Source organism: Hyperolius riggenbachi, chromosome 10, assembly GCF_040937935.1.
Source record: "Hyperolius riggenbachi isolate aHypRig1 chromosome 10, aHypRig1.pri, whole genome shotgun sequence".
NCBI classification, from domain to species: Eukaryota; Metazoa; Chordata; class Amphibia; order Anura; family Hyperoliidae; genus Hyperolius; species Hyperolius riggenbachi.
This window is the reverse complement of record NC_090655.1, coordinates 75,816,855-75,840,110: the sequence shown is the minus strand read 5'-3', so window position 1 is coordinate 75,840,110 and position 23,256 is coordinate 75,816,855. Positions and strand designations below refer to the sequence as shown.

Genomic DNA, 23,256 nt, shown 5'->3' with positions numbered 1-23,256 from the left:
CAGCTCATCCAGAGTCACCATGGGCCTCTTGACTGCATTTCTGATCAGCGCTCTCCTTGTTCGGCCTGTGAGTATAGGTGGACGGCCTTGTCTTGGTAGGTTTACAGTTGTGCCATACTGCTTTCAAGGCTTTGGAAATCTTTTTGTAGCCTAAGCCTGCTTTAAATTTTTCAATAACTTGATCCCTGACCGGTCTTGTGTGTTCTTTGGACTTCATGGTGTTGTTGCTCCCAATATTCTCTTAGACAACCTCCAAGGCCGTCACAGAGAAGCTGTATTTGAACTGACATTAGATTACACATAGGTGCACTCTATTTAGTAATTAGCACTCATCAGGCAATGTCTATGGGCAACTGACTGCACTCAGACCAAAGGGGGCTGAATAATTATGCACACCCCACTTTGCAGTTATTGATTTTTTAAAAATGTTTGGAATCATGTATGATTTTCTTTCCACTTCTCACGTGTACACCACTTTGTATTGGTCTTTCACGTGGAATTCCAATAAAATTGATTCATGTTTGTGGCAGTAATGTGACAAAATGTGGAAAACTTCAAGGGGGCCTGAATACTTTTGCAAACCACTGTAACTCTCGCTTCATTTGTCCTTTAATGGAAAAAATAAGATACTTGTCTCTGAAAAGGGAAGTCTCTGGATCCTTCAGCTTCTTTGGGTGTTGTCCTGGAGATCACAGTTGCCGTGCACAGACCCCCGGAACATACCCGACAAGATGGAATAAAATGTCAGTCTCCAAATCACTTCAGGTTCCCTTTAAAAAAAAAACAAAAAAACGGATGGTGTCTAACTTGAGTTTGTAATGATCTAAGTAGCTAGCTGCTAAAAATGTTCATCTGGCTCCTGGATTGCATCGGCTCCTGAATTCAATGTTCACTTTGTCCACCTCTGCTTTAAAGGGTATGGACAGTTTCACCAGTTTTTTATGCTTCCCAGCATCCACTTGTTAACATTGAAATAATTGTTGACCTTTTTGAAGACCTCAAAATGTTCTCCGAAATCCATTTGTATCGGCTTGGTGGGAGTGTACATAATTGCTACCTCCCGCCGTATGGGCCACTTACTTGCTTACTATTTGGCCATTTAAGGGAAGGTAAACAGCTCAGGCTCGTCCTTCTCCTCCATTCATAACAAACCTAAAGAGGGGAGAGAGAAATTCTGACTTAATCTTTCAATAAAGTTGCTGGTGTCTAGCAGAACTCTTGGAACGTTACATGATTGTTTTGTTAAGGTGATAGATTTAAGGCTCTGATTTGCTGTGATTACTTTGTGCATTAGCCTACACAGAAAGCTAAAGGCACATATGATCATAACCATCCAATCAGAGCCTTGCATATCAGTTGATCAGACCACACACTCATGTGTTCTGAGATGTGCGAGCAACTCATTCACCAGCAAAGTCAGAACAATAGTGTAGGAGATCTGCTGCACTTTTCAGACAATTGAAGGATAATTCTACAATTCCTTACTAATAACATGCTAATGGATCTTAGCCTGACCATGCCAAATTTTGCAGTATCTGATTTCTGTGACTGCGTGTACACTTTAAACCATCACTGCTGAAAGTGGAACGAAGTACAGAATTCCCTTTGTGCTCTAAAAGATAAGCCACAGCATGAAGCCTTAAGGTCCGTACACACGCCGGACTGGAGGCAACGACGGGTCCGTCGTCACCTCCCGCTGGGTGGGCGTTCCAACGACAGTGTGGTGTGTGTTCGCACTGTCGGCGGACTGATACGGCTGTTTCTGAGCGATCCGCCGGGTGGCTCGCTCAGAAGCAGCCGTATCAGTCCGCCGACAGTGCGTACACACGCCGGACTGTCGTTGGAACGCCCACCCAGCGGGAGGTGACGACGGACCCGTCGTTGCCTCCAGTCCGGCGTGTGTACGGACCTTTAGACAACAAATTCCTTCAGTTTTTTTGTTTGTTTTTTTTTTTGATTGTTTTTTAGGATTTCCATGAATTGTAATAAAGTATAGTACTTGGTTTCACTTTGCTGGGAGCACTGAAGGGGTTAAGCCTCAGTGTTTACTGTATGGGTAGAGGGCTGCAGTGGTGCTCCTACAGTCTATTCATAGCCGCTTATAAGAACTAATTAGATAGTTTGATCTGGATAAACAAGTGCCACGGGCACAGCACAGTAAATTTCTTTAGCAACTATATGTGAAATAAATAAGGTCTTTTCACTGTGTGCGGTGCAAGAGTTTGGGTCCGCTTAAAGTGTAGCTGCATAATAATTTTCAAATTCAGTTTTTAGTCTTATTTGTCCTTTGTTTTCTTTAAAATGGTTCTAAAAGTAACACTATTTAAACATACCTTCAAGCTTTTTTCCAGCAGTACAATTTTTATACCTGAATTAAACATGGCTTTCACAGAGCCTGTGGGGAATGAATGCTGTTTTTTCCTTGCTAGGTGGAGGATCCCAACTTGCCTCTTCAAGGGCTTTTCTCGTCTATGGAAACTGACCTGGCAACCATCAAACAGCAGGCGGTGGAGGCTCGTCATCATATTTCAGCTATCTCTGATGAGCCTGCAACCATAACTGAGCTGAAGAGTAAGGTGCAGGAACTGACATCTGAGCTGGCAAAAATGCAGGCAGAGCTGATAACAAAATCTGCTGGTAAGCTGTTAACAGTTCATAAAGGACCTATATGAGGGTAGGGACATCTGAGACATTCATGTGTACAAATGCTGTGGTTAGGTGAAGAGTGCCTGTTCCTCATGCTGGTTTTGTATGATAAGTCTTATTGGTCTGAATGTTGGTGTTTTAGTTACATAGTTATATGGGTTGAAAAAATACATGCATCCCTTGAGGTCAACCAGAAAGTATGGTATAATACTAGGCCTGAACCCTCACATAAATTGATCCAGAGGAAGGCGAATAAGTCTTTCCATCTACTTTCTGCAGATTGTGAATGAAGTCTGGTACTGTAGGGAGATTGAGAATTTGCACTTCTACAAGGAAACCTACAGAGTTCAATTCTGTCTCCAAACTTTTTTCCTACCGCCTCTAGCTGCAAATAAATCATATGGCTGTCTGTTACAAGTCTTCTACAGATGCAGTGCCCCTCCTCACCACCCAATGTACTGTACAGTGTTTGCTTTGAAAAAAGGAGTTTGTAAGGAAACTTTCTCTAATCGTATTCCAGGACAACAGGAGATCCGGTCCCTCCTCCGGATCTGGGGAAACCACAATCAAGAAGTATTAAAAGCTCCCGCCCTCCCTCATCCCTCAGTGCATTTAAAAGTAGAACCGACAAAAAAACCACCGGAAATGAAGAGAGAAATCTATACACCAACAAGTGCTCCATACTGACTCCCCCATAGAAAGGTGCCCTCTAGACAGGGCCGGGTTATAGGCGTTGTCCCGGAATACGCTTAGAAACTCCATTACCGGTAGGTCTAATAGGAGTCCAGGAAACACCGTCAAGAAGCAGCTCCCATTTTTTTATTTTTTGTACCTTGCCAGAGGGTGAGGTTCGCCTAAGGAAGCCAGGTCCTGGATGTTTTCCAGAGGGGATTCGGGGGGCCTAGGCTTCCAGTTGGAGGAGGGCGCTTGATTTAGTATGGTGCAGCGCTGCTCTCCGGCCTCTCGCACAGAACGCCAGGCGTGATACGGGGCGCATCTGTTGGCCGCACGGACTTCCGGGAGGCGTACCTGCGGGAGTCCTGACGTCAGACGCCGGCAGGGGGAGTATCTCGGAGGGCGTGCTGACGTCACACGCGGCGGAAGGGGAGGCTCTAAAACGGAAGACCCAGAGAGAAAGAGCGGCTGGCGTCTTCCGTGTATACGAGGCAGCATGGAGACACAGCAGGGGACAAAGTCTTCCAGCCAGCCTCAGCCCAAAGCGGCGGCAGCAGTTTCTGGTGGGGTGAGTCCTCCATTGGAGGAGGTTTATACTGATCCTTTAGAAACAAATTAAAACTCAGTGGATTGTCTTTTTATCTCTGTTATAGGCAAAATCTGAGCCTAAAACTTCAGCTACAGCTCCTGAAAAGAAGTACAAACGTTGTGGATTCTGTAGTGTGAAAATTCCTATTGAGGCCCCTAAAAACGCTTGCCAAGCATGCATAGATGCCTTGATAGCCTCTGAGACTGCCAGCATTTTAAAGGGGGTTATGGAGTCAGTTAACATTAAAATGCAGGACACTTTAGATAAATTTAAGGAGTCTTTTATCCCTCCGCCAGCAGAATCTAGGCCTGGTCCTTCCTCTGTTTCCCTCCCGGGCCCTTCTGGGCCTCCGTCCCATCCTTCCTCTATGTCTGATGTTTTGGCGGGAGAGGGGGAGGAAGAATTAGAGGAGGAGGGGGAAGACAGGTCAGAGATTATTTCTCTAGAGGAGGGGGAGCAAGTTCAATCCGGGGAGTCGGACTCAGAGCAATTAGTCCGAAACCCTAGATTTTTGTTCTCCCCAGATGAATCTTCTGAGTTACTCAAAGCTGTTTATGCTACGGAGCAGATTAAAGAAACAGTGTCTGAGCCTACCCCCCAGGATTTGGTATATTCGGGTTTAGCTAGGCCCGTGGGGTGAGTATTCCCTATCCACAAATCTTTACAGGAGATTATTTGTTCGCAATGGCAGGACCCTGAAAGACGTTTGTTTATACCAAAATCAGCTAAGAGGAAGTATCTCTTCGCTCAGGAGGAGATTGATAAATGGATCAAATGCCCTAAATTAGATTCGGCTCTAGCCAAATATTCGAAGGATTCTGACTTATCCTTTGAGGACGCAGGCACTCTAAAAGACCCTATGGACAAAAGAGTAGAGGGGCTTCTAAAAAAAAGCCTGGGAGTCGGCAGCATTTGCCTTCCTACCAGGGATTTCAGCCACATGTATTTCACGAAATTTGAGGATTTGGATGGATAACCTAATTTCTCAGATTTCGAAAGGAGCTCCTGCCAAAGATTATGCAGCTTCCTTACCGGTAGTACTAAGAGCAGTAGCCTTTTTAGCGGATGCAATTACGGAGATGGTCAGAATTACGGCGCGCACTACGGCGCTCATTAATTCGGCCAGGCGGGCTATTTGGCTGAAAACCTGGGAGGGGGATTTAACCTCAAAAAATAGGTTATGTTCCATACCCTTTGAGGGGAACCTTCTCTTTGGAGCCGAATTGGATAAAGTCTTATCCCGGTCGGCTGAGAGGGGTAAGCAGTTTCCAAATAAAAAGAGAATGTTGAAGGGGAAGAGACCTTTTGTGGCTAAAAAACAAACTAGTGAACAGTCTTCTTCCTGGCCTGTAAAAAATAGGAATGTGCAGAGGAAGTGGTCCTTTCCGAGAGGAAGGGGAAGAGGGGGTTTCACTATGGGAAACCCCAAACCTTCCAGTCAAGACAAATGACGTCTTTCCAGTGGGGGGCAGACTAAGGTTTTTTTCAGTCGGAATGGGAGAAATTAAATTCCGATCCTTTTGTGTTGCAAGTTATAAAGCGGGGTTACCGCCTTCAATTTTCTGTTTGTCCTCCCCCCCCCCCCCCCCCCCCCCCCCCCACAGAATTTTTGAGAATCAGATTCCGAGGGATCCAGAGAAGGCTCTGGGCCTAGAATCAGAGATCCACAAGTTTTTGGAGAAAAGGGTAATAATCCAGGTCCCTCGGTCAGAGGAGTTCCAGGGTTATTATTCCCACGTGTTTTTGGTAAAAAAGGCAAACGGGGACTTCAGATTCATGAAGTCCCTGAATCCATTTTTGGACTACAAGAAATTCAGGATGGAGAGCATTTATTCCGTGAGAGCTCTCCTTCAAGGACAGGAATTTTTCATTTCAATAGATCTTCAGGACGCGTATCTGCACATACTGATTTTTTTCAGGCCATCAAAAATATTTGAGATTCGCGATCCGGGATCATTCCCGGATTCGCCATTTTTCAATTTCAGGCTCTGCCTTTCGGCATCGCATCAGCCCCACGCATCTTCACCAAAGTTCTGGCAGAGGTGATGGAGCTGAGACTACAACAGATCTCAATTGTGCCATATTTGGACGATCTTCTTGTGTTTGCCCAGTCAAGAGAGCTCTTACTGGCTCACAGGGAGATCGTGATGCAATCTCTCACTCGAGTTGGGTGGATTATAAATCATGCCAAGTCTTCCTTAACCCCAACACAGCAGATAACCTTCTTGGGTTATCGCATAGATTCTGTGATGCAAAAGATTTTCCTGCCTCAGGAAAAGATTCTAAAGATTCAGATGGAGGTAGAAAGGCTTCTGACGTTGAGGGATTGTTCCCTTCGCCAGATCATGAGACTTTTGGGTCTATTTACAGCCGCAATCCCGGCCGTGATATGGGCTCAGTCGCACGCCAGACAATTACAGAATCTTCTTCTATCAAACTGGGACAGGTCCCAGACCTCTCTAGACCTCCGGACAATCATTCCGGAGCAGGTGAGAACAAGCCTATCCTGGTGGTTGATTCAGGAGAATCTACAGCAGGGGAGATGGTGGAGGCAGCAGAACCCAATACAGATCTTCTCAGATGCGAGTTCATGGGGCTGGGGTGCGACAGTTCTGGGACAACATGCACAGGGCTCCTGGGATCCTGTCGTCAGGAGAAAGTCGTCCAATTTCAGAGAGCTGTAGGCAGTTCAGGAAGCTCTCAGGTCATTCCAAGGAATGATACAGGGCCGACACGTGTTAGTTTTTTCCGACAATGTCACGACGGTGGCTTATTTATCGAAACGGGGGGACAAGATCCAGAGATCTCATGTCCCTTTCCTCAGAGATCTTCGATTGGGTAGAGCTAAAGGTTCTATCTTTAGCTGCTATCCACGTAAAAGGAGTATTGAATCGGGAGGCGGACTTTTTGAGCCGTCACCAAATAAATCAGTCAGAATGGAGCCTCCATTCAGATTTTTTTCCGAGGTAACCGAGATCTTCGGAGTTCTGGACATAGATCTCTTTGCCTCCCCAGACAATGCGAAGGTGAGTCGTTTTTACTCCCTTTTCAGGAGCCCAGTGTCTCTGGGATTGGACGCACTCAGTCTCCCATGGCATTTCAGTCTGTTATGCCTTTCCTCCACTGATTCTCATTCCTCAGGTACTGGTAAAGCTTCAGAGAGAAAAAGTAAGAATGATTCTGATTGCCCCTATGTGGCCAAAGAGGCCATGGTACGCAACCCTGTTAAAATTATCGGAGAGACCTCCGTATCCTCTCCCAGGGCGAGAGGACCTACTGATGCAGGGTCCCCTGAAACATCCCAAACCCCACTTATTCAAACTGGCAGCTTGGATCCTGAGAGGGTAATTTTAAGGAAAAAGGGTGTCTCGGAGAAGGTTATCGAGACGCTTATGAGATGTAGGAAGCCAGTGACTCAGAAAATTTATCGGAAGGTCTGGAAGGTTTTTCTGGCATGGTGTGCTACTAAAAATAGAAACAGGGAATTGACTAGTTCAGTATTGGATTTTCTTCAGGATGGCTGGGAGATGAACCTTGCGCCTAGCACCTTGAAGGTTCAGTGTTCGGCCCTGTCTATTCTATTAGATAGACATCTGGCTCAGGAGGAATTAGTTAGGAATTTCTTTAAGGCCATTCAAAGATCGACTCCTGTTAAGCAGAAAATCTTTCCACAATGGGATTTGTCGTTGGTTCTAAACAGCATTATGAGACCACCCTTTGAACCAATTGAGGAGATCGACCTCAAACTACTTTCCTTTAAATTGGCTTTCCTGATTGCTATCACGTCAGCAAGGAGAATAGGGGACTTGCAAGCATTGTCCATTAAGGATCCGTTCTTAATTATATGTCCCGACAGTGTTCGATTAAGATTAGACCCAGTATATCTACCTAAGGTCTCTTCAGAGTTTTACCGCTCTCAGGAGATTATTTTGCCATCTTTCAGCACCAATTCATCCAATAGTAAGGAGAGGGATTTTCACTGTTTGGATGTGAGACGTACGCTTCTGGTATATTTATCTAGATCTAGGGAATTTAGGAGATCCTGTAATCTGTTTATACTGTTTGCGGGCAAGAATAAAGGCCCATACACATGTCGGATTTTTCTGAACGACCCGTCGTTTGAACGTTCCGTCGTTCAGTCGTTCGCACGTCAAATCCGACGTGTGTACAGACTATCGTTTGGGTGATAAGACTGGTTTCCAGCGATCCGCCCGGTCTTATCACGCGAACGATAGTCCGTACACACGTCTGATTCCGCGTGCGATCGACTGAACGACGGGACGTTCAAACGACCCGTCGTTCAGAAAAATCCGACGTGTGTATGGGCCTTAAGGGTCAGCAGGCATCGAAACAGACGATAGCTAGGTGGATTAAGCATGCCATAATTTTGGCTTATCAGAGTAGTGATTGTCCTATACCGAAGGATATTAAAGCCCACTACACACGTTCCTTATCTACATCGTGGGCGGAGAGAGCAGGGGCAACAATACAACAGATCTGTCAAGCAGCAACCTGGTCGACGGCATCTACGTTTATCAAGCATTATAGAGTGGATGTGTTGTCTCAACAAGACCAGTCGTTTGGCAGAAAGGTGCTCCAGGCAGTGATCCCTCCCTAAGTGGGTCTTTTTGTTTGAAAGACTTCTTGTCTATCTCTCCTGTTGTCCCGGAATACGATTAGAGAAAGACTCCTATTAGACCTACCGGTAATGGAGTTTCTAAGCGTATTCCGGGACAACGCCTATAACGAGGCCCTGTCTAGAGGGCACCTTTCTATGGGGGAGTCAGTATGGAGCACTTGTTGGTGTATAGATTTCTCTCTTCATTTCCGGTGGTTTTTTTGTCGGTTCTACTTTTAAATGCACTGAGGGATGAGGGAGGGCGGGAGCTTTTAATACTTCTTGATTGTGGTTTCCCCAGATCCGGAGGAGGGACCGGATCTCCTGTTGTCCCGGAATACGCTTAGAAACTCCATTACCGGTAGGTCTAATAGGAGTCTTTACCAGTTCTTTGTGTTGCCAGTAGTCCTAAGAAAAGGACTGTAGTCATCGTTCCACTTGACCATTAATCTGCTTTTAAATGGAGGGCTTTTAGCCATGTGGGTGGCTAGGGTGACATGGCCACACTTTGCATACCTGTTCTCTGGCTTCAATCCAGCCTCTGGATGTCCGATGTGGGCATGACGCTGAATGTGGTTGTCTTCCCGCATGATTTCAAAGAAAACCCAAGGGGGAAAAAAAATTGTATCTATCCTCCTCCTAAAGATTTTATTTTTTTAAGAATCCCGCAGTTTTTAGTCTCTGTTCTGTGTATCGGCTTAGAAAAAGTAATCTTTTATTTTAGGAGCGCATATCCTGATGCTGGGGCTTGCATGGTGTACATGGATATACTGTATTTTGTTAGCTCCCTTGTGGGATTACTTTGATGCACTATCTGTCCCAGGAGAGGACGTCGGGATATATGGTCCTAATCTTGAGAAAGGATTGTTGCAATTAATGTTTGTATGTCTGCACTATGCATGTTACAGAGCCTGTTAGGACACATATGAATTCTGGTGTATCTCTGTGTGGTGTAGGTGACTATGCAAGATAATGTATCCTTTTGTACCAATACGCTGGATTTTAACTTGGCTGTAGGGATAGCAGTGGTGCCTGGATGATTGCACACTCACATGCAACTGATTTCTGTGAATGCATTTGTATGAACAAAGTTTTAACTGCAGGATACTGTACAGCCAGATGGTGGGGCATGGTATGACTCCAGACACTTTTGTGGTTGTAGTCCTCTATTTGGAAGCACTAACTGCCTGGCGATCTGCTGCTGCTCACCACAGGGATGATGGCGAGACTGAAACCAAATTCACTTTAAAGCAGCTCTTGTTTGGTGCAAAAGGAGAATAAAAATATCTCACCTTGTTTGTATATTTTTGATCTCTGGTTTTAGACTTGAATAATCAGATTGAGAAATGTGCAAAAACATGTCTTCAGCTGGAAGAAACTGAAAAGGTAAGCTGTTTGTATCTCCTTCCAGACATTTGTTTGTTTTTTTGTTGTTTTACAAAAAATATTCAATATGTTCATATTTTATTGAAGAAACTGGCAACTCAGAGACAACAAATTGATCAGTTTGTGGACATGATCCAAGAAAAGGACAGCGCCATTGAGAAGCTGAAAGACCTAATTACCCTCTGGGAGGCTAAATGTGACGACTACGTAAGTAGAGAGGTTTTTAAGCTTTTATGTTTCTATGTTGATTTTTGATAAGGGTTTATTCTCAGATACAAGGGCCCCTATGCAACTAACTTTATCTCCTGAGTTTTCTCCAAAGTGATATTTTCAAACTTGTTAATAAAATGCCTTTTTAAAGAGAACCCGAGGTGGGTTTGAAGAATATTCTCTACATACAGAGGCTGGATCTTCCTATACAGCCCAGCCTCTGTTGCTATCCCAAAACCCCCTAAGGTCCCCCTGCACTCTGCAATCCCTCATAAATCACAGCCACGCTGCTGACAAACAGCTTGTCAGAGCTGGCTGTGTTTATCTCTATAGTGTCAGTCTGCTGCTCTCCCCGCCTCCTGCAGAACTCCAGTCCCCGCCTGCATCCCTTGCCTCCTTGCTGATTGGAGGGAAGGGACGGGGGCAGGGACCAGAGCTATGCAGGAGGCGGGGGAGCAGCTGAGACTGACACTACAGATGTAAACACAGCCTCACAGCACGGCTGTGATTTATGAGGGATTGCAGAGTGCAGGGGGACCTTAGTGGGGTTTGGGATAGCAACAGAGGCTGGGCTGTATAGGAAGATCCAGCCTCTGTATGCAGATAACATTCTTTAAACACACCTCGGGTTCTCTTTAAGGTGGCCATACACTGGTCGATTTGCCATCAGATTCGACCAACAGATAGATCCCTCTCTGATCGAATCTGATCAGAGAGGGATCGTATGGCCACCTTTACTGCAAACAGATTGTTTGTCCCGATTTCAGCCTGAAACCATTCACAATCTGTGGCGCTGCGCTGCTGCTCCCTTCCAGCCACCCCCCCAACCCCCCCGCATAAATTACCTGCTCCACCGGTGCGAGTCCCCGCTGTCACTGCTGTTTTCTCCGCTCTGGTGTCGTCTCCGGCATGCTTCACTCCTGCCCGGCAGGAAGTTTAAACAGTAGAGCATGCCGGAGACCAGAGCGGAGAAGACAGCACTGACGGCGGGGACTAACGCCGGCTGGAACAGGTAATGTATACCCGCTGTATTGCGTTGGTCGTCGGGCATTCGACCGCCGCTATCGACGCACTCCCGACCCGCCGGCGATCGACAAAAATCTTCCGCACGGACAGATCGTCGGGAATCGACGGGAACGATCGATTTCGGACGGAAATCGAACCTTCTGTCAGCGGTGTGCGCAGCGATTTCACAGACGATTCGCTCACTGTGATCGAATCGGCCGTATATTGGCGGGAAAATCGTTAGGTGTATGGACTCCTTTAAAGTGGATCTGAACTCTTGCACAGGTCTGAAGAAATGCATAGATAAATGCACTCTGCGTGTATTTAGAGAGTTTAGCTTGTGTAATTCCCACTCATTTGTGTCTAATCACAAATTGTAATCTGCTCTCTCCCCTGTGTCACATGACTGACTATGGCAGAGAGGGCAGATAAGGCAATTTGAAAGCACAGCAGATTAATATGTCTGCTTCCATGAATCAGGAAGTAGAAACTGTGCATTTTTATTTTAGGATTTGTATCAGCTGTAACAAAGAAAGAAATGCTTTTGCATATGTTAGAGCAGAGAGGAGGACGTTTTGAGTTCAGGTCCACTTTAAAAATGCTGGTGGTGCACTTAACTATACACCTTAAAGTGTACCAGAGACGAATCCTAGTGAAAGTTTTTTTTATAGTCGGGGAGGCAGGGGGCTGTGTGCATCAAGCAGGAGGGAAAACGGGTTGTAGCCTTTTCTCATTTAGTGTATTTATTTTGGTAGAAATGACCTTGTCTCCCCCTCTGCTCTTGTGGTACAGTCCCCAATAAAAACACAAATGGATACATTGCCGGTAAAAGATTTGTGTATGCGCTCCAGCTGGCCGCGTCATCACAGGACCTGCATCACTACCCAGCGCCTGCACACATAGTCTGTCCTGTCGGCAAAGCTTTGGGAGCTTGCCTTCGTAACGTAGGGAGACCGAGAGCAGGACAATGCCGGAGCGGTGGCGGGGGATGCGGAAATGCAGCCTAAACAGGTGTTTCCTAAAATTGCATGGTATGATTACCGCGCATTTTAAAACCGTGGTATACCGTAATACCGGTAAACCACGGCAACCCTAGTACCACTATTACTGCAGGGAGCCTGTGACTTATGATAACCCAACGTACGATAGATCCGCTGATTCATCCTGATGATGATAAAAACAAGGAACACCAAGAGCCCCAATAGTGTAATATGTACTGGTAAATGGTTACTAGATAGAGTAAATATTAATACTCACAAACCAGGGTTACCATTAGGCAACCACTGTAAAAGCAGGTGGGGAGATTTTCCTGACCACACTCAGGAATAAGAAGTCGCTCTCTGTAGATGAGAAAAAGGGGGGTTCAACCCTCCACCAAGGGTGGAATCAATATTATGCAGGAGAACAGAGGCGCCAAAAGGATAAAAGGAAGCTAAATAATCTTAAAAAAACAAATTCTTGGTAAAGAGAGAAGGTAGTGGTGGACTTACCTCCTCCAAGTAGACACACGACTGTAGTAAAGACAGTCAATATATATTATTTATGAACTCCAAATATGCAACGCATTTTTGCAGGTTTGATCCCGCTTCATCAGGCAACAACAACGGAGCAATAGCATATGTGGTCAGTAGAAGAGCTAGGCATCCTGATGATGTTGCACAGTCAAGTACTCCCTGCACTATGCTTAAGGAATGGGCTGGTGGAGCAGAGTATGCCCAGCGAAAGCAGCAGTGCTTGTCTCACCTGCTCCGGGGCCCCTGCAGCAATTGGCTGCCTTCTCTCTCCCTCACTGCTTCCACCTAGTGCAGGCTTCTCCTGATCATGTTATTACGCAACACAAGAGAAGTAGGCACTAGGGGAACCAAGAGAGGAAGAGGCCACCGCTGCAGAAGGCCCTGGAGCTGTTGAGACAAGCGCTGCTGTTTCCGCTGCACATACTCTAAGGGAATGGGGCTGGGGGAGAGCACAAGTGGGACATAGAAGGCACAGCAAACAGAGATAGCACAGTGTTCCGACTTAAGGACTGTTGGTTTATGCTTAGCCCGAATTTGTTCTTATTTTGTTTAACTGAGGACTACCTGTACACTTACAATTAATGATCTCAATGTTTTTTTTTATTTGTTTTAAAGAGGAACTTCAGCCTAAACAAACATACTGTCATTAAGTTACATTAGTTATGTTCCATTAGTTAAAGAAAATCTGTAATGAAAAAAAACTCCCCTGGGGGGTACTCACCTTGGGTGGGGGAAGCTTCCGGATCCTATTGAGGCTTCCCCTGTCCTCCTCGGTCACACGGCGGTGGAGAAAATCCTCCCGGAGCAGCAGCAATGTAGATATTTACCTTTTGGCTCCAGCGCAGGCGCAGTATCCGCTCTTTCCACGGAGATAGTCGAAAATGGCCGATCTCAGTCTGTCCCGCTCTACTGCGCAGGCGCAAGTGTCCTGCGCAGGAGAGCGGACCTGATGGAGATCGGCTATTTTCGTCTATCTCCGTCAGAAGAGCCGCAACGGCGCCCCCGCTGGACCCTGGAAAGGTAAATATTGAACAGGCTGTCGGATTTGTCGCCTGTGCGTTCCGCGGGCTGCAGCGAGACCGCCGTGGGACACAGGAGGACGGGGGAAGCCTCTATAGGGTCCAGAGGCTTCCCCCTACTGAGGTGAGTACCCCCCAGGGGAACTTTTTTTTTTCAGTACAGGTTTTCTTTAAAAAGGTAGGTAATATAATCTCTTACCGACCCTGTTTTAAAAAAAACAGGCAAAGGTTTGTGATTTCATGAGGGCAGCCATCTTTTTGGATAAAAGGAGGTGACCAGGAGCATGCGACACCGTTCCAACTGTCCTGTCCTGATCACCCCTCACAGTTGCTAGGCAACAAGAACATCAGAAATCCCATCATGCTTTGCACAGCATCAGGAGAAAAATGCCCGGGCAGTTTTCTTTGATGGCGTGGAGCTTAGCTTCTAAGCAGCTAAAAATTAGGCTTCGGTAAGAAAAACAAAGTTCTGATGCTGTGAACCTGTTAAAGAACCACCAAGCCTTTTCAGTGCTGCTGAGTAGATTTTTAGTCTGGAGGTTCACCTTAACGACAAAACAGCAGTATAATTTTGCCAAAGTAGAACAGCAATATACTGACGTTTCGGAACTTGTGCTCAATTCCTGAGTACCCAGGTCTTGTGTTGCGAACTTTAATTAAACTAATGTAAAATGCTATTGGAATTTTACAGCTTAACTCCTTTTTGTGTAATCTTGTTTCTAATAAATGTTTTATCACACAGGAAAAAACTATAAGCAGTTTTCGAGAAGAAATGGCCAAACTTGGCACCAGCGATGATGGTTCTTCAAGTCGGAAGCGACCCCCTGATGATCAACATTATCCTGAGAACCAGCCTCCTTCAAAGAAAGGTATCTGTTCAGATGCGCAAAGTGCCCGAAACCCATTTTCCAATGTGTCAGTGCTAAGGCAGAACGCTGCAAAGCGCAAAGTTTACCGCGTGAAAAGAAGAAAGTCCGGCTTTGCCAGTGAAACAAAGTGGAGATAATGTAAACTGGTCTCTCAGCTTGCCGGACTTTCAGTTTGATGTATATCTGTTTATTTAAAATAAAACTCTTATTTTTCTACTCGCTGCTTCTCCTCAGTTTGTCTGCGCTTATCCACTAACTGCATATGCCTTTGTACTAAAAACCCTTGTTCCGCCATACTGCAAAGACCTCTTACCCATTAATCACCGCTAGTAGCTTCTCCCGCTTATCCTCTTTCTTCACCAACATCATTACAAACCTACCTTATGGTTCAGAATGATCTGTGTTTGAGGGGGTTGATGAAGCACCATTACTTGGCTATGGGGAGCTGCTGCTCTAGCCATCTTCTTTTCACGACCATCAGCTTCTGCTAGCAGTTATAATTCCCGGCACGGTCATGTCTGCTAGATGTAGTCCTTAAAGCATATACCTGGGGCTTTTAACGGCCCCCCTGCAGATATCCTGTCCCGTGCCGTCACTAAAAAATCCAAAAATCCTCCCTTCCCCGCGGCGGGTCACCTGCCAATTATTAGAAGACTGATTGGACAGTAACCCGTGGCGGGAAATGGAGGATTCTTCAGTGACTGCACAGGACCGGATATTTGCAGAGGACCGTTAGAAGCCCCAGGTAAGTGACACTTTTTTTGTTGTTTTTAGGCCCGGTTGACATCAGTTTTTTTTCCGGAACGTGTACTGTACAAACGGGATGGATGTAAATGAATCCAATGTTAACCTATGGATCCATTCACATGCGTCTGTTGGTATCGGTACGTATCGGATCCAAAAAATGCCGCAGTCCCTAATTTTACGGACCGTTCTGCCCGGCGGAACGGATCCGGGAAAAAAAACCTGCAGCTTTGGGGGCAATGGGAAACGGAACGTTTCTTCACACTAGTGAAGAAACGGACCGTTCCACGGGGGGTGGAGGCATGTGCCGACACGATCCTGAGCGACGGGAGGGTGCAGCGGGTGAGCGGGCTAGGGAGGCTAAATACATACCTAATCTTGTGCAGCAGCCGGCGGTAGAGGCTTCCATCGTCTTCCGCGTCGTGACTGACGCGGTAGAGGCTTCTGTCTTCCGCGTCATGTGACTACATGACGCATCATGTGACTAGTCACATGACGCGCTGTGTAATCACAGCGGAAGAAGAGGATGCCTCTACCGCCGGCTGCTGCACAAGATTTAGGTATGTATTTGCTGAGTGAAAACGGATCCAATCAATCATTGATCAGATCCATTTTCACTATGTGAATGGGCCACGAACTGAGCCATCCGGATCCGTCCTGGCCCAAAACGCAGATGTGAACCGGGCCTAAGAACACATCACAGAACCCCTTCAAATGTGAATACAGCTGTGCAGGGCTGTGGAGTTAGTACAAAAATCATCCGACCCATCAGTGTATGAAACCCAACTACCTCAGATACCCAAAAATTACTCCTATTCCACCTCCCTGCAGCCTTGTACTCGCATCTCCTGGCATGCATTGCGGCGTGCATGACCCTGCCAGTAATTACAAACACCAGGTAAAGATGACGCACATTATATGGGCCTGGGCCAAAGGAGCAGCACCCCGCATCTAAGCAATAGTGTTCCCCAACCCCCACACTCGCTCAATGGCACACACCATTACAAACCTTCAAGAGGAACTGTCATGAAAATCTTAAAATTTAAAACACATGCAAATAAGTAAATTTCTCCCTGAGTAAAGTGAGCCATATATTACTTCTCTCCTATGTTGCTATCACTTACAGTAAGTAGAAATCTGACATTACTGACAGATTTTGGTCTAGCCTATCTTCTCATAGGGGGGCTCTCAGGGTTTTCTTTATTTTTAAAAGCACTTAGTGAATGGCAGTTGCTCTGTGCAGCGAGCAGGGAGGCTGGCCTGCATCTTTATGTAAATATTATTCAGGGAATGTCTTTTTAAAGAATAAAGGCCGTGCTGAGAATCCCCTATGGAGAGATGGGCTAGCCCAAAACCTGTCGGTAATGTCAGATTTCTACTACTTACTGTAAGTGACAGCAACATAGAGAAGTAATTCATGGCTCATCTTATCTGTATGTGTTTTAAATTTTAAGATTTTCGCGACACCTCATCTTTAATTATGTTCAGTTTTAGGGGGGGAAAAAATCACTGCTCTGTTATTTTTAATGCAATTTCAACCAGCCATGCATATTCAAGTGGGATCTGTTGTCTAAAAGGTTTTGAAATTGTAATTCTTAACCTTTCTATTTTTATGTATTGTGGAGACCAATTTAGTTGCCAACCTTGTTGCCATTAGGGACACTTGCTCACACTTTCTGTCTCTTTTTGCAGATAACGGAACTCTAGAACTTATAGGTGAATTCTAAAATAGTTTTTGGCTTTGTAGTTGAGTGACTATCTTGGTGGATTTTCATCAAAGTATGCATGACTGCTACTTCTAGTGTGAGCCAATTAATGTCTTCTCCCCCTTCCTCAACCTAAGGTTGCAGATAATTGCATGGGATTTTTGTTAGGTTTTTTGCACAGGGTGCTAAGGATGATCAATCGGATGCAACGAATTTCTCCTTGCCTACTGAGGCAGTTCTACTGTCCCATTTAGTTTTTTGCCTTAAAGTGTTAACATTCAAGCATGCAAGTGACAGTTTCTCTCTAAGTTGAACCTAGTCCAACTATAGCATAACCCTCACTGATAAGGAATCACAGCCATAAAGCTCTTTGCTGGTAGAGAATCTCTTATGAAGTGCAGGGCAAAAATCTAAAAAGGTCAATAATTCATAAAATCCAACATTAAACCTACTTTTTTAGCTGATGCACCATGAATAAAATTGTGGGAGACTAAGTCCATTTTAGGAGTAGAAGGATAGATGTAATTGTTTCTCATAAGTTTATTTTCATCTGCTTTCCTTTTTAAAGGACTTCCGAGGCCAAAATGAAGAAAATTACACTATACCTTTTTATTAGCAGAATCCACGGAGGACGTCATGCACGTCTCCCGCTCCGATTCGCCGTCAATGCAGGCCTTTCCGTTCCCTCAGGGCATGGCCCGACCCCACCGAACGGGTCGCATCGATTCCACCTCTAAGATGGCCGCCGCCTTGATCCGCGGCTGCGCAGTACGCTTTGCTGCGACTGCGCAGTGATGTGAGCACGCCCGACGTAAACTTGGGGAGCATGCCGGGACCCACTACGTGGCGGGAGGGGGGCTAAAGTCGCACTCGCGGCAAAGCGTACTGCGCAGCCGCGGTTTAAGGTGGCAGCCATCTTAGAGGTGGAATCGATGCGACCCGTTCGGTGGGGTTGGGCCATGCCCTGGGGGAACGGAAATGACGGCGGAACGGAGCGGGGGGACGTGCAGGACGTCCTCCGTGGATTCTGCTATTAAAAAGGTATAGTGGAATTTTCTTCATTTTGGCCTCGGAAGTCCTTCAAGTCATGAATATCCATTGAACACTTGCTTGAATATCAATCTGATCACCTGCTCGAATAAGATCTGAAGTGAAAATTGTAGGGTGTGTACCAGGCTTAAGCCCCATCTACACCATACGATTTTTTGTCCGATTCAATTTGATTCATTGATTCGATTCAATCCGACATGTCCGATTCATATTTGTGCGACTCAGACGCTACGGAAGTCAGGCAGTTGGGCAAAGGGAATAAATATGGCAGCCTCCATACCTCTGTCACACTGCATGGTCCCTTTAAAAGGCTTGCCTACTGAGTCTTTTAGCTGACGCACCATGTGCAAGAATACAAGAAACTAACCCATATGCTTATTGACTCTCAGACATAAAATCTTATTAGCTCCCATAAAGAAGTCGACTTTTAGTTGTCTCCTGAGAGAAATTACATATTTAATTTGATCAGATGTGGCAGAACTGTCTACTGTTAACTTGACAGGGAGACCTAGTGGGAAAGCCAATGTGAGGGGAAAACTGGCTGTGTATAATCCAAATGCACTTCATAAGCAGGAAGAATAGCTGCTACTTTACACAGTATTCCCATAGTATATCCCATATTCATATTCCTATTATTGAGCTGCTCCACCTGGGATGGTATACGCCATGCAGCGTATGGGGCATTGTTTCCACTTGTGTTATGAGGTGAGACAACACACAGTAATGGGAATATGAGTGTGGGGATACACGATGGGTGGTACATACACACCCACTGCTGGCGTACGCCCATCCTGGCTGCCATATTTATAGACTCTGAATCACAGGGTCATTCGGCTCTGACTTGGGCTGTTCTACTGTTTGTACAATGATTTGACCTGGTGGGGGATTTTATTTATTTTATGTGACACTGTGTTTGGCTGCTATACGCCTGACGAAACCTTAATAGAGTGAAACATGTAGTTAGACTCTTTGTAAATGGTGCACCCCCCCCCTTCTCTTTTGTGTTCATGCAACAGTCTCGTCTTGTATATTTACTGTGCGAGAGGTTGATTTGGTGAGACTCTGCGGGAGAGCTTGATCCGACAGACTGCTGACCGTCCACCCAATCCCTCATTTTTGACATTTGTTGCCCTACTTATATTCTAAAACAAGATGGGTACAGGACCCCTTCCTATATCCAGTGGAGACCTCTGTATACTTTCAAGCAAGTGTCCATTAATGTTAGACACTTCTTTAATATACCTATTGGAGGGCTAGCTGCACCTCATCCTAGCAGAATCACATGGCAGGTGGGGGAGGGGACAAGCAAGGAACCCTTTCCAGTCTGTATGGACTGCTGCTGCATGCTTGTTCAGGGTCTATGGCTTAAAAGTGTTAGAGGCAAGATAACCAGGCAACTGGTATTGCTTAAAAGGAAATGAATATAGCAGCCTCCATATCCCTCTCTCTTCAATTGTCCTTCAAATGTGTATCGCATAGTCTGGGTCGGACTGGGACACTAAGGGCCCACCAAGGAAGTTTCAGCCTGGGGCCTCTCCCCCCCTCATTTTGAGCTCGCATACACTCGCATGTACTCTAGAAATTTTGCATGATTTTATGGTAGGGAATAATAGATTGTGAGCACTTCTGAGGACAGTCATTAATAGGGGCATGTCCACATGCGGTGTGCACAGCGCGCCGCAGCAAAAATAGATGACTGTCACCACGCACTGGAACATGGGCGTGGTCATGATGAGTCATGGGCAGAAGAAAATTAGCATTGTTATTCACAGAGATTAGGTCCGACCAGATACATTTTAGATAAAATAATGAAGTAGTTACATGCCTCATGATTAATCAAGTAGTCAAATGGCAGCAGATTTTCCGACAAAATGCAATCAGATTGGTGGCAGATTTCCCCAAAAAATGCAATCAGATTGGCGGCAGATATCCCCACAAAGGCAGGTCCCCAGTTAGTGGGGGTCCCCCATGCTGGAAGGGGGGGCAGTGTGCACAGAGCCGTGGGGGGGGGAAGCCTCCCCCTCCCTCACCTAGGGGCCCCCCCTTCCGAGCTCCCTTCCCCTCCAGAATTGCACCCAGCAACGGCAGCGAGCGGGAAACACTTACTGGGATCAGATAGCTCTGCATGCCGCTGCTGGTCTGGTCTCCTGCACTGCACTGTCCAATGAGCTCTCACAGGAAGTACTGCGAGAGCGTGATTGGACAGTGCAGTGCAGAAGACCAGACCAGTGTCACGCAGAGCTATCGATATGACTAGGTAAGCTATTCCCCGCTGCTGCCGCTGGCTGCAATTCTGGTTCCCCCCCCCCCCCCTCCCTGCCGCTCTGTGCACAATTTCCCCCTTTCCTGCACTGTGCCCCCTCCTTCTCAGCTCTGGGGCCCCCAGGAGGCGGGGTGGCTGGGGCTTACCGATGGAAAAATCGGCAGTTCGGTGGCTCAGTCCGAGCCTGCGCATAGTGGAAAAAAACTGCATGCAAGCTCTTTGCAAACACAAGGTTTACCTATCAGTTACATTGCTACTAAGAAACATCCACAAATGTTTCTCAGATGCTAAGATGCACATGGTTTGCGAAAAGCAAATTGCGGAAAGCTACTCTAAGCTCAGGCTAGATACTGTTAAATCTGGTGTGCTTACAAATACTAATATGAATATATGAAATATGAAGGGCCATATTGGGAACTAGAACACAGGATCTTAAAGTTTAAAAATGGGAAAAGAAAAGCCCTTTACCACTATCATCCTTGTTCTGAAACCTTATCTACACAAAACTGCATAATATTAAGTAATTGTGCTGCCAGAACAGACTGCACAGGTACCGGGTGATCTATGACACCAAGATATTAGCCGCAGCGCTCTGAAGCCCCATACACAAAAGTGGTTTGATAATTGTACTGCATAAAAGACCGCTGTTGAGTGTGTATGGGGCTTTGAAGCTTTATCGCTTTGAAGCCCCATACATGTAGTGATACATGTGCATGTGTATGGGGGCTTAAGTCCTGTAATTTGCAAGGTAGTGCTCCTTTTATCTAAGCACATCCTACTGTTGAATCGTGGCACGATTTAATTGGATAAATCGTCTTTCCATTGCTCTATTGTTCAATATAGGTGGTGGAAAGCGGCTAACACGCCCCATACACACGCTGTTGATTCTGAGCCATTTAGATGGCTCGATAGATCATTTCTGACATGTCCGATCTCCCGCCCGATCGTTTCCGCGCTCTATTCCGCATTGAGGACAATGGAAAAAGATTTTAAAAAAGAGCGGAAGATAAGAGAATTGCCTGCGGAATCGAGCGGGGAATCTATCTGGCGGGGGAATCGAGTGGCAAAATCGAGCCGTGTATGCCCAGCATAACAGAAAATCTAACAGAAAATTGTGTGGTGTGTACCTAGCATAAGGCAGCAACAACTAGTTGCCGTGCAGCAGCAAGCAGTTGTGAGCATTTAAGAGGCATTTCACTGCTTATCAACTGTCCGTGGAAAAGAGGCCTAAAGGGGCCCATACACTGGTCAATTTCAGTGATCGATCAATTGATCAGAAATCGATTCTATCAAATTCCCCATTCGATCGATTTGCAGCTGATTTCGATCAATTTGATCTGACAGGATGGAAAATCTAGGTCTATCTGCTGCTGGCAGCAGATCGATGGCCATAGAGTTGCATTGGATCTAATGGTGCAATAATGCATTTAGATCGCTTTGCAATAGATTTCCAATAGACTTCATTCAGAAATCTATTGGAAATCTGTTCCTAGTGTGTGGCACACATCAGATTCCTGTCAGATTCGACAGGCATCTGCCAGAAATCTATCTGATGGTTGAATCTGCTGCAAATCTGTGTATGGCCACCTTAAAGGGAACCTTAACTGAACGGGGGGTAAAGAGTTTTACTTACCTGGGACTATTACCAGCCCCATGCAGCAGTCCTGTGCCCTCGGCGCCGCTCTCGAATCCTCTGGTCCCCCGCTGTCACTTAGTTTCATTTTTGACGACTCACCAGTCGCCGGCCGCCATGCGTATTATTGGACGCATTCACCAATGCAATTAGCGCTATTGCGGACCGCAACGCGTACAAAAATACGCGTTGCCGCATATCTACGCGTGCGGAATGCGACAACGCGTATTTTTGTACGCGTTGCGGTCCGCAATAGCGCTAATTGCATTGGAGAATGCGTCCAATAATACGCATGGCGGCCGGCGACTGGTGAGTCGTCAAAAACGAAACTAAGTGACAGCGGGGGACCAGAGGATTCCAGAGCGGCTGCGAGGGCACAGGACTGCTGCAGGGGGCTGGTAATAGCCCCAGGTAAGTAAAACTCTTAACCCCCCGTTCAGTTAAGGTTCCCTTTAAGTCTTCCTGACCCAATACACAGCAAGCAATGAGTGTTCTGACACCTACCTCTTATTGCCACTATTAAGGGTCCCATACACTGAGCCAATCAGCGGCTGATCGATCGCAAATCGATTGACCGGCCGATCGATTTGCAGATTATTTCAATCGTTCTGACATGCTGGAAAATCTAGGTTGATTGCTTATCATTTTGCATAGGACCTAATAGAAATCTGATGGCAAAAAAATGCCATCAGATTGATTTTTAATGATTTCATACTGAAATCTATTGGAAATCTGTTCCTAGTAGGAAAAAATGTCCCTAAACACATCAGATAGATTAGCAGCAGATAGATCAGATAGATTTCTGATCTAACGAGTGTATGGCCACCTTTACGTTTTAAAGCTATTAGTACTACAATGGGTCTCTCGTGGGACTGAACCACACAGCATGTATATACAAAACAATTTTTTTTTTTTTTTTCTTCCTGTTCCCTTTCTCCGTGTGAATCAGTAAAAGCCTTGGAAGACCCCGGCACTTTTAGTTTTTACTACCCAAGGACATAATGCCCCAGAAAGGTGAGCTGAACATTGAAGGACAACTGAAGTTAGAGGGATATAGAGGCTGCCATATTTATTTCCTTTTAAGCAATACCAGTTGCCTGGCTGTCCTGCTGATCCGTTGCCACAAATACTTAGTCATAGACCCTGAACAAGCATGCAGCAGATCAGGTGCTTCTGGCATTTTTGTCACATCTGACAAGATTAGCTGCATGCTTGTTCTTGGTCTAATTCAGACACTGCTGCAGCCAAATAGCTCAGCAGGACTGCCAGGCAACTGGCATTGTTCAAAAGGAAATACATTTGGCAGCCTCTGTATTCTTCTCACTACAG

The 23,256-nt window shown here is 45.9% G+C and overlaps 1 protein-coding gene across 3 annotated transcripts in view; it reads left to right on the top strand.

The window, feature by feature from the left end:
* The window catches only part of KIF20B (kinesin family member 20B), a 175,136-nt gene that overhangs the window by 79,088 nt on the left and 72,792 nt on the right, over positions 1-23,256 (top strand). For all 3 annotated transcript variants that reach the window (XM_068258632.1, XM_068258631.1, XM_068258633.1), the window contains 4 exons: positions 2,430-2,637; positions 9,853-9,914; positions 10,002-10,121; positions 14,405-14,531. In XM_068258632.1, the coding sequence (XP_068114733.1) occupies positions 2,430-2,637; positions 9,853-9,914; positions 10,002-10,121; positions 14,405-14,531 (517 nt within the window). The remainder of the gene's footprint in view (positions 1-2,429; positions 2,638-9,852; positions 9,915-10,001; positions 10,122-14,404; positions 14,532-23,256) is intronic.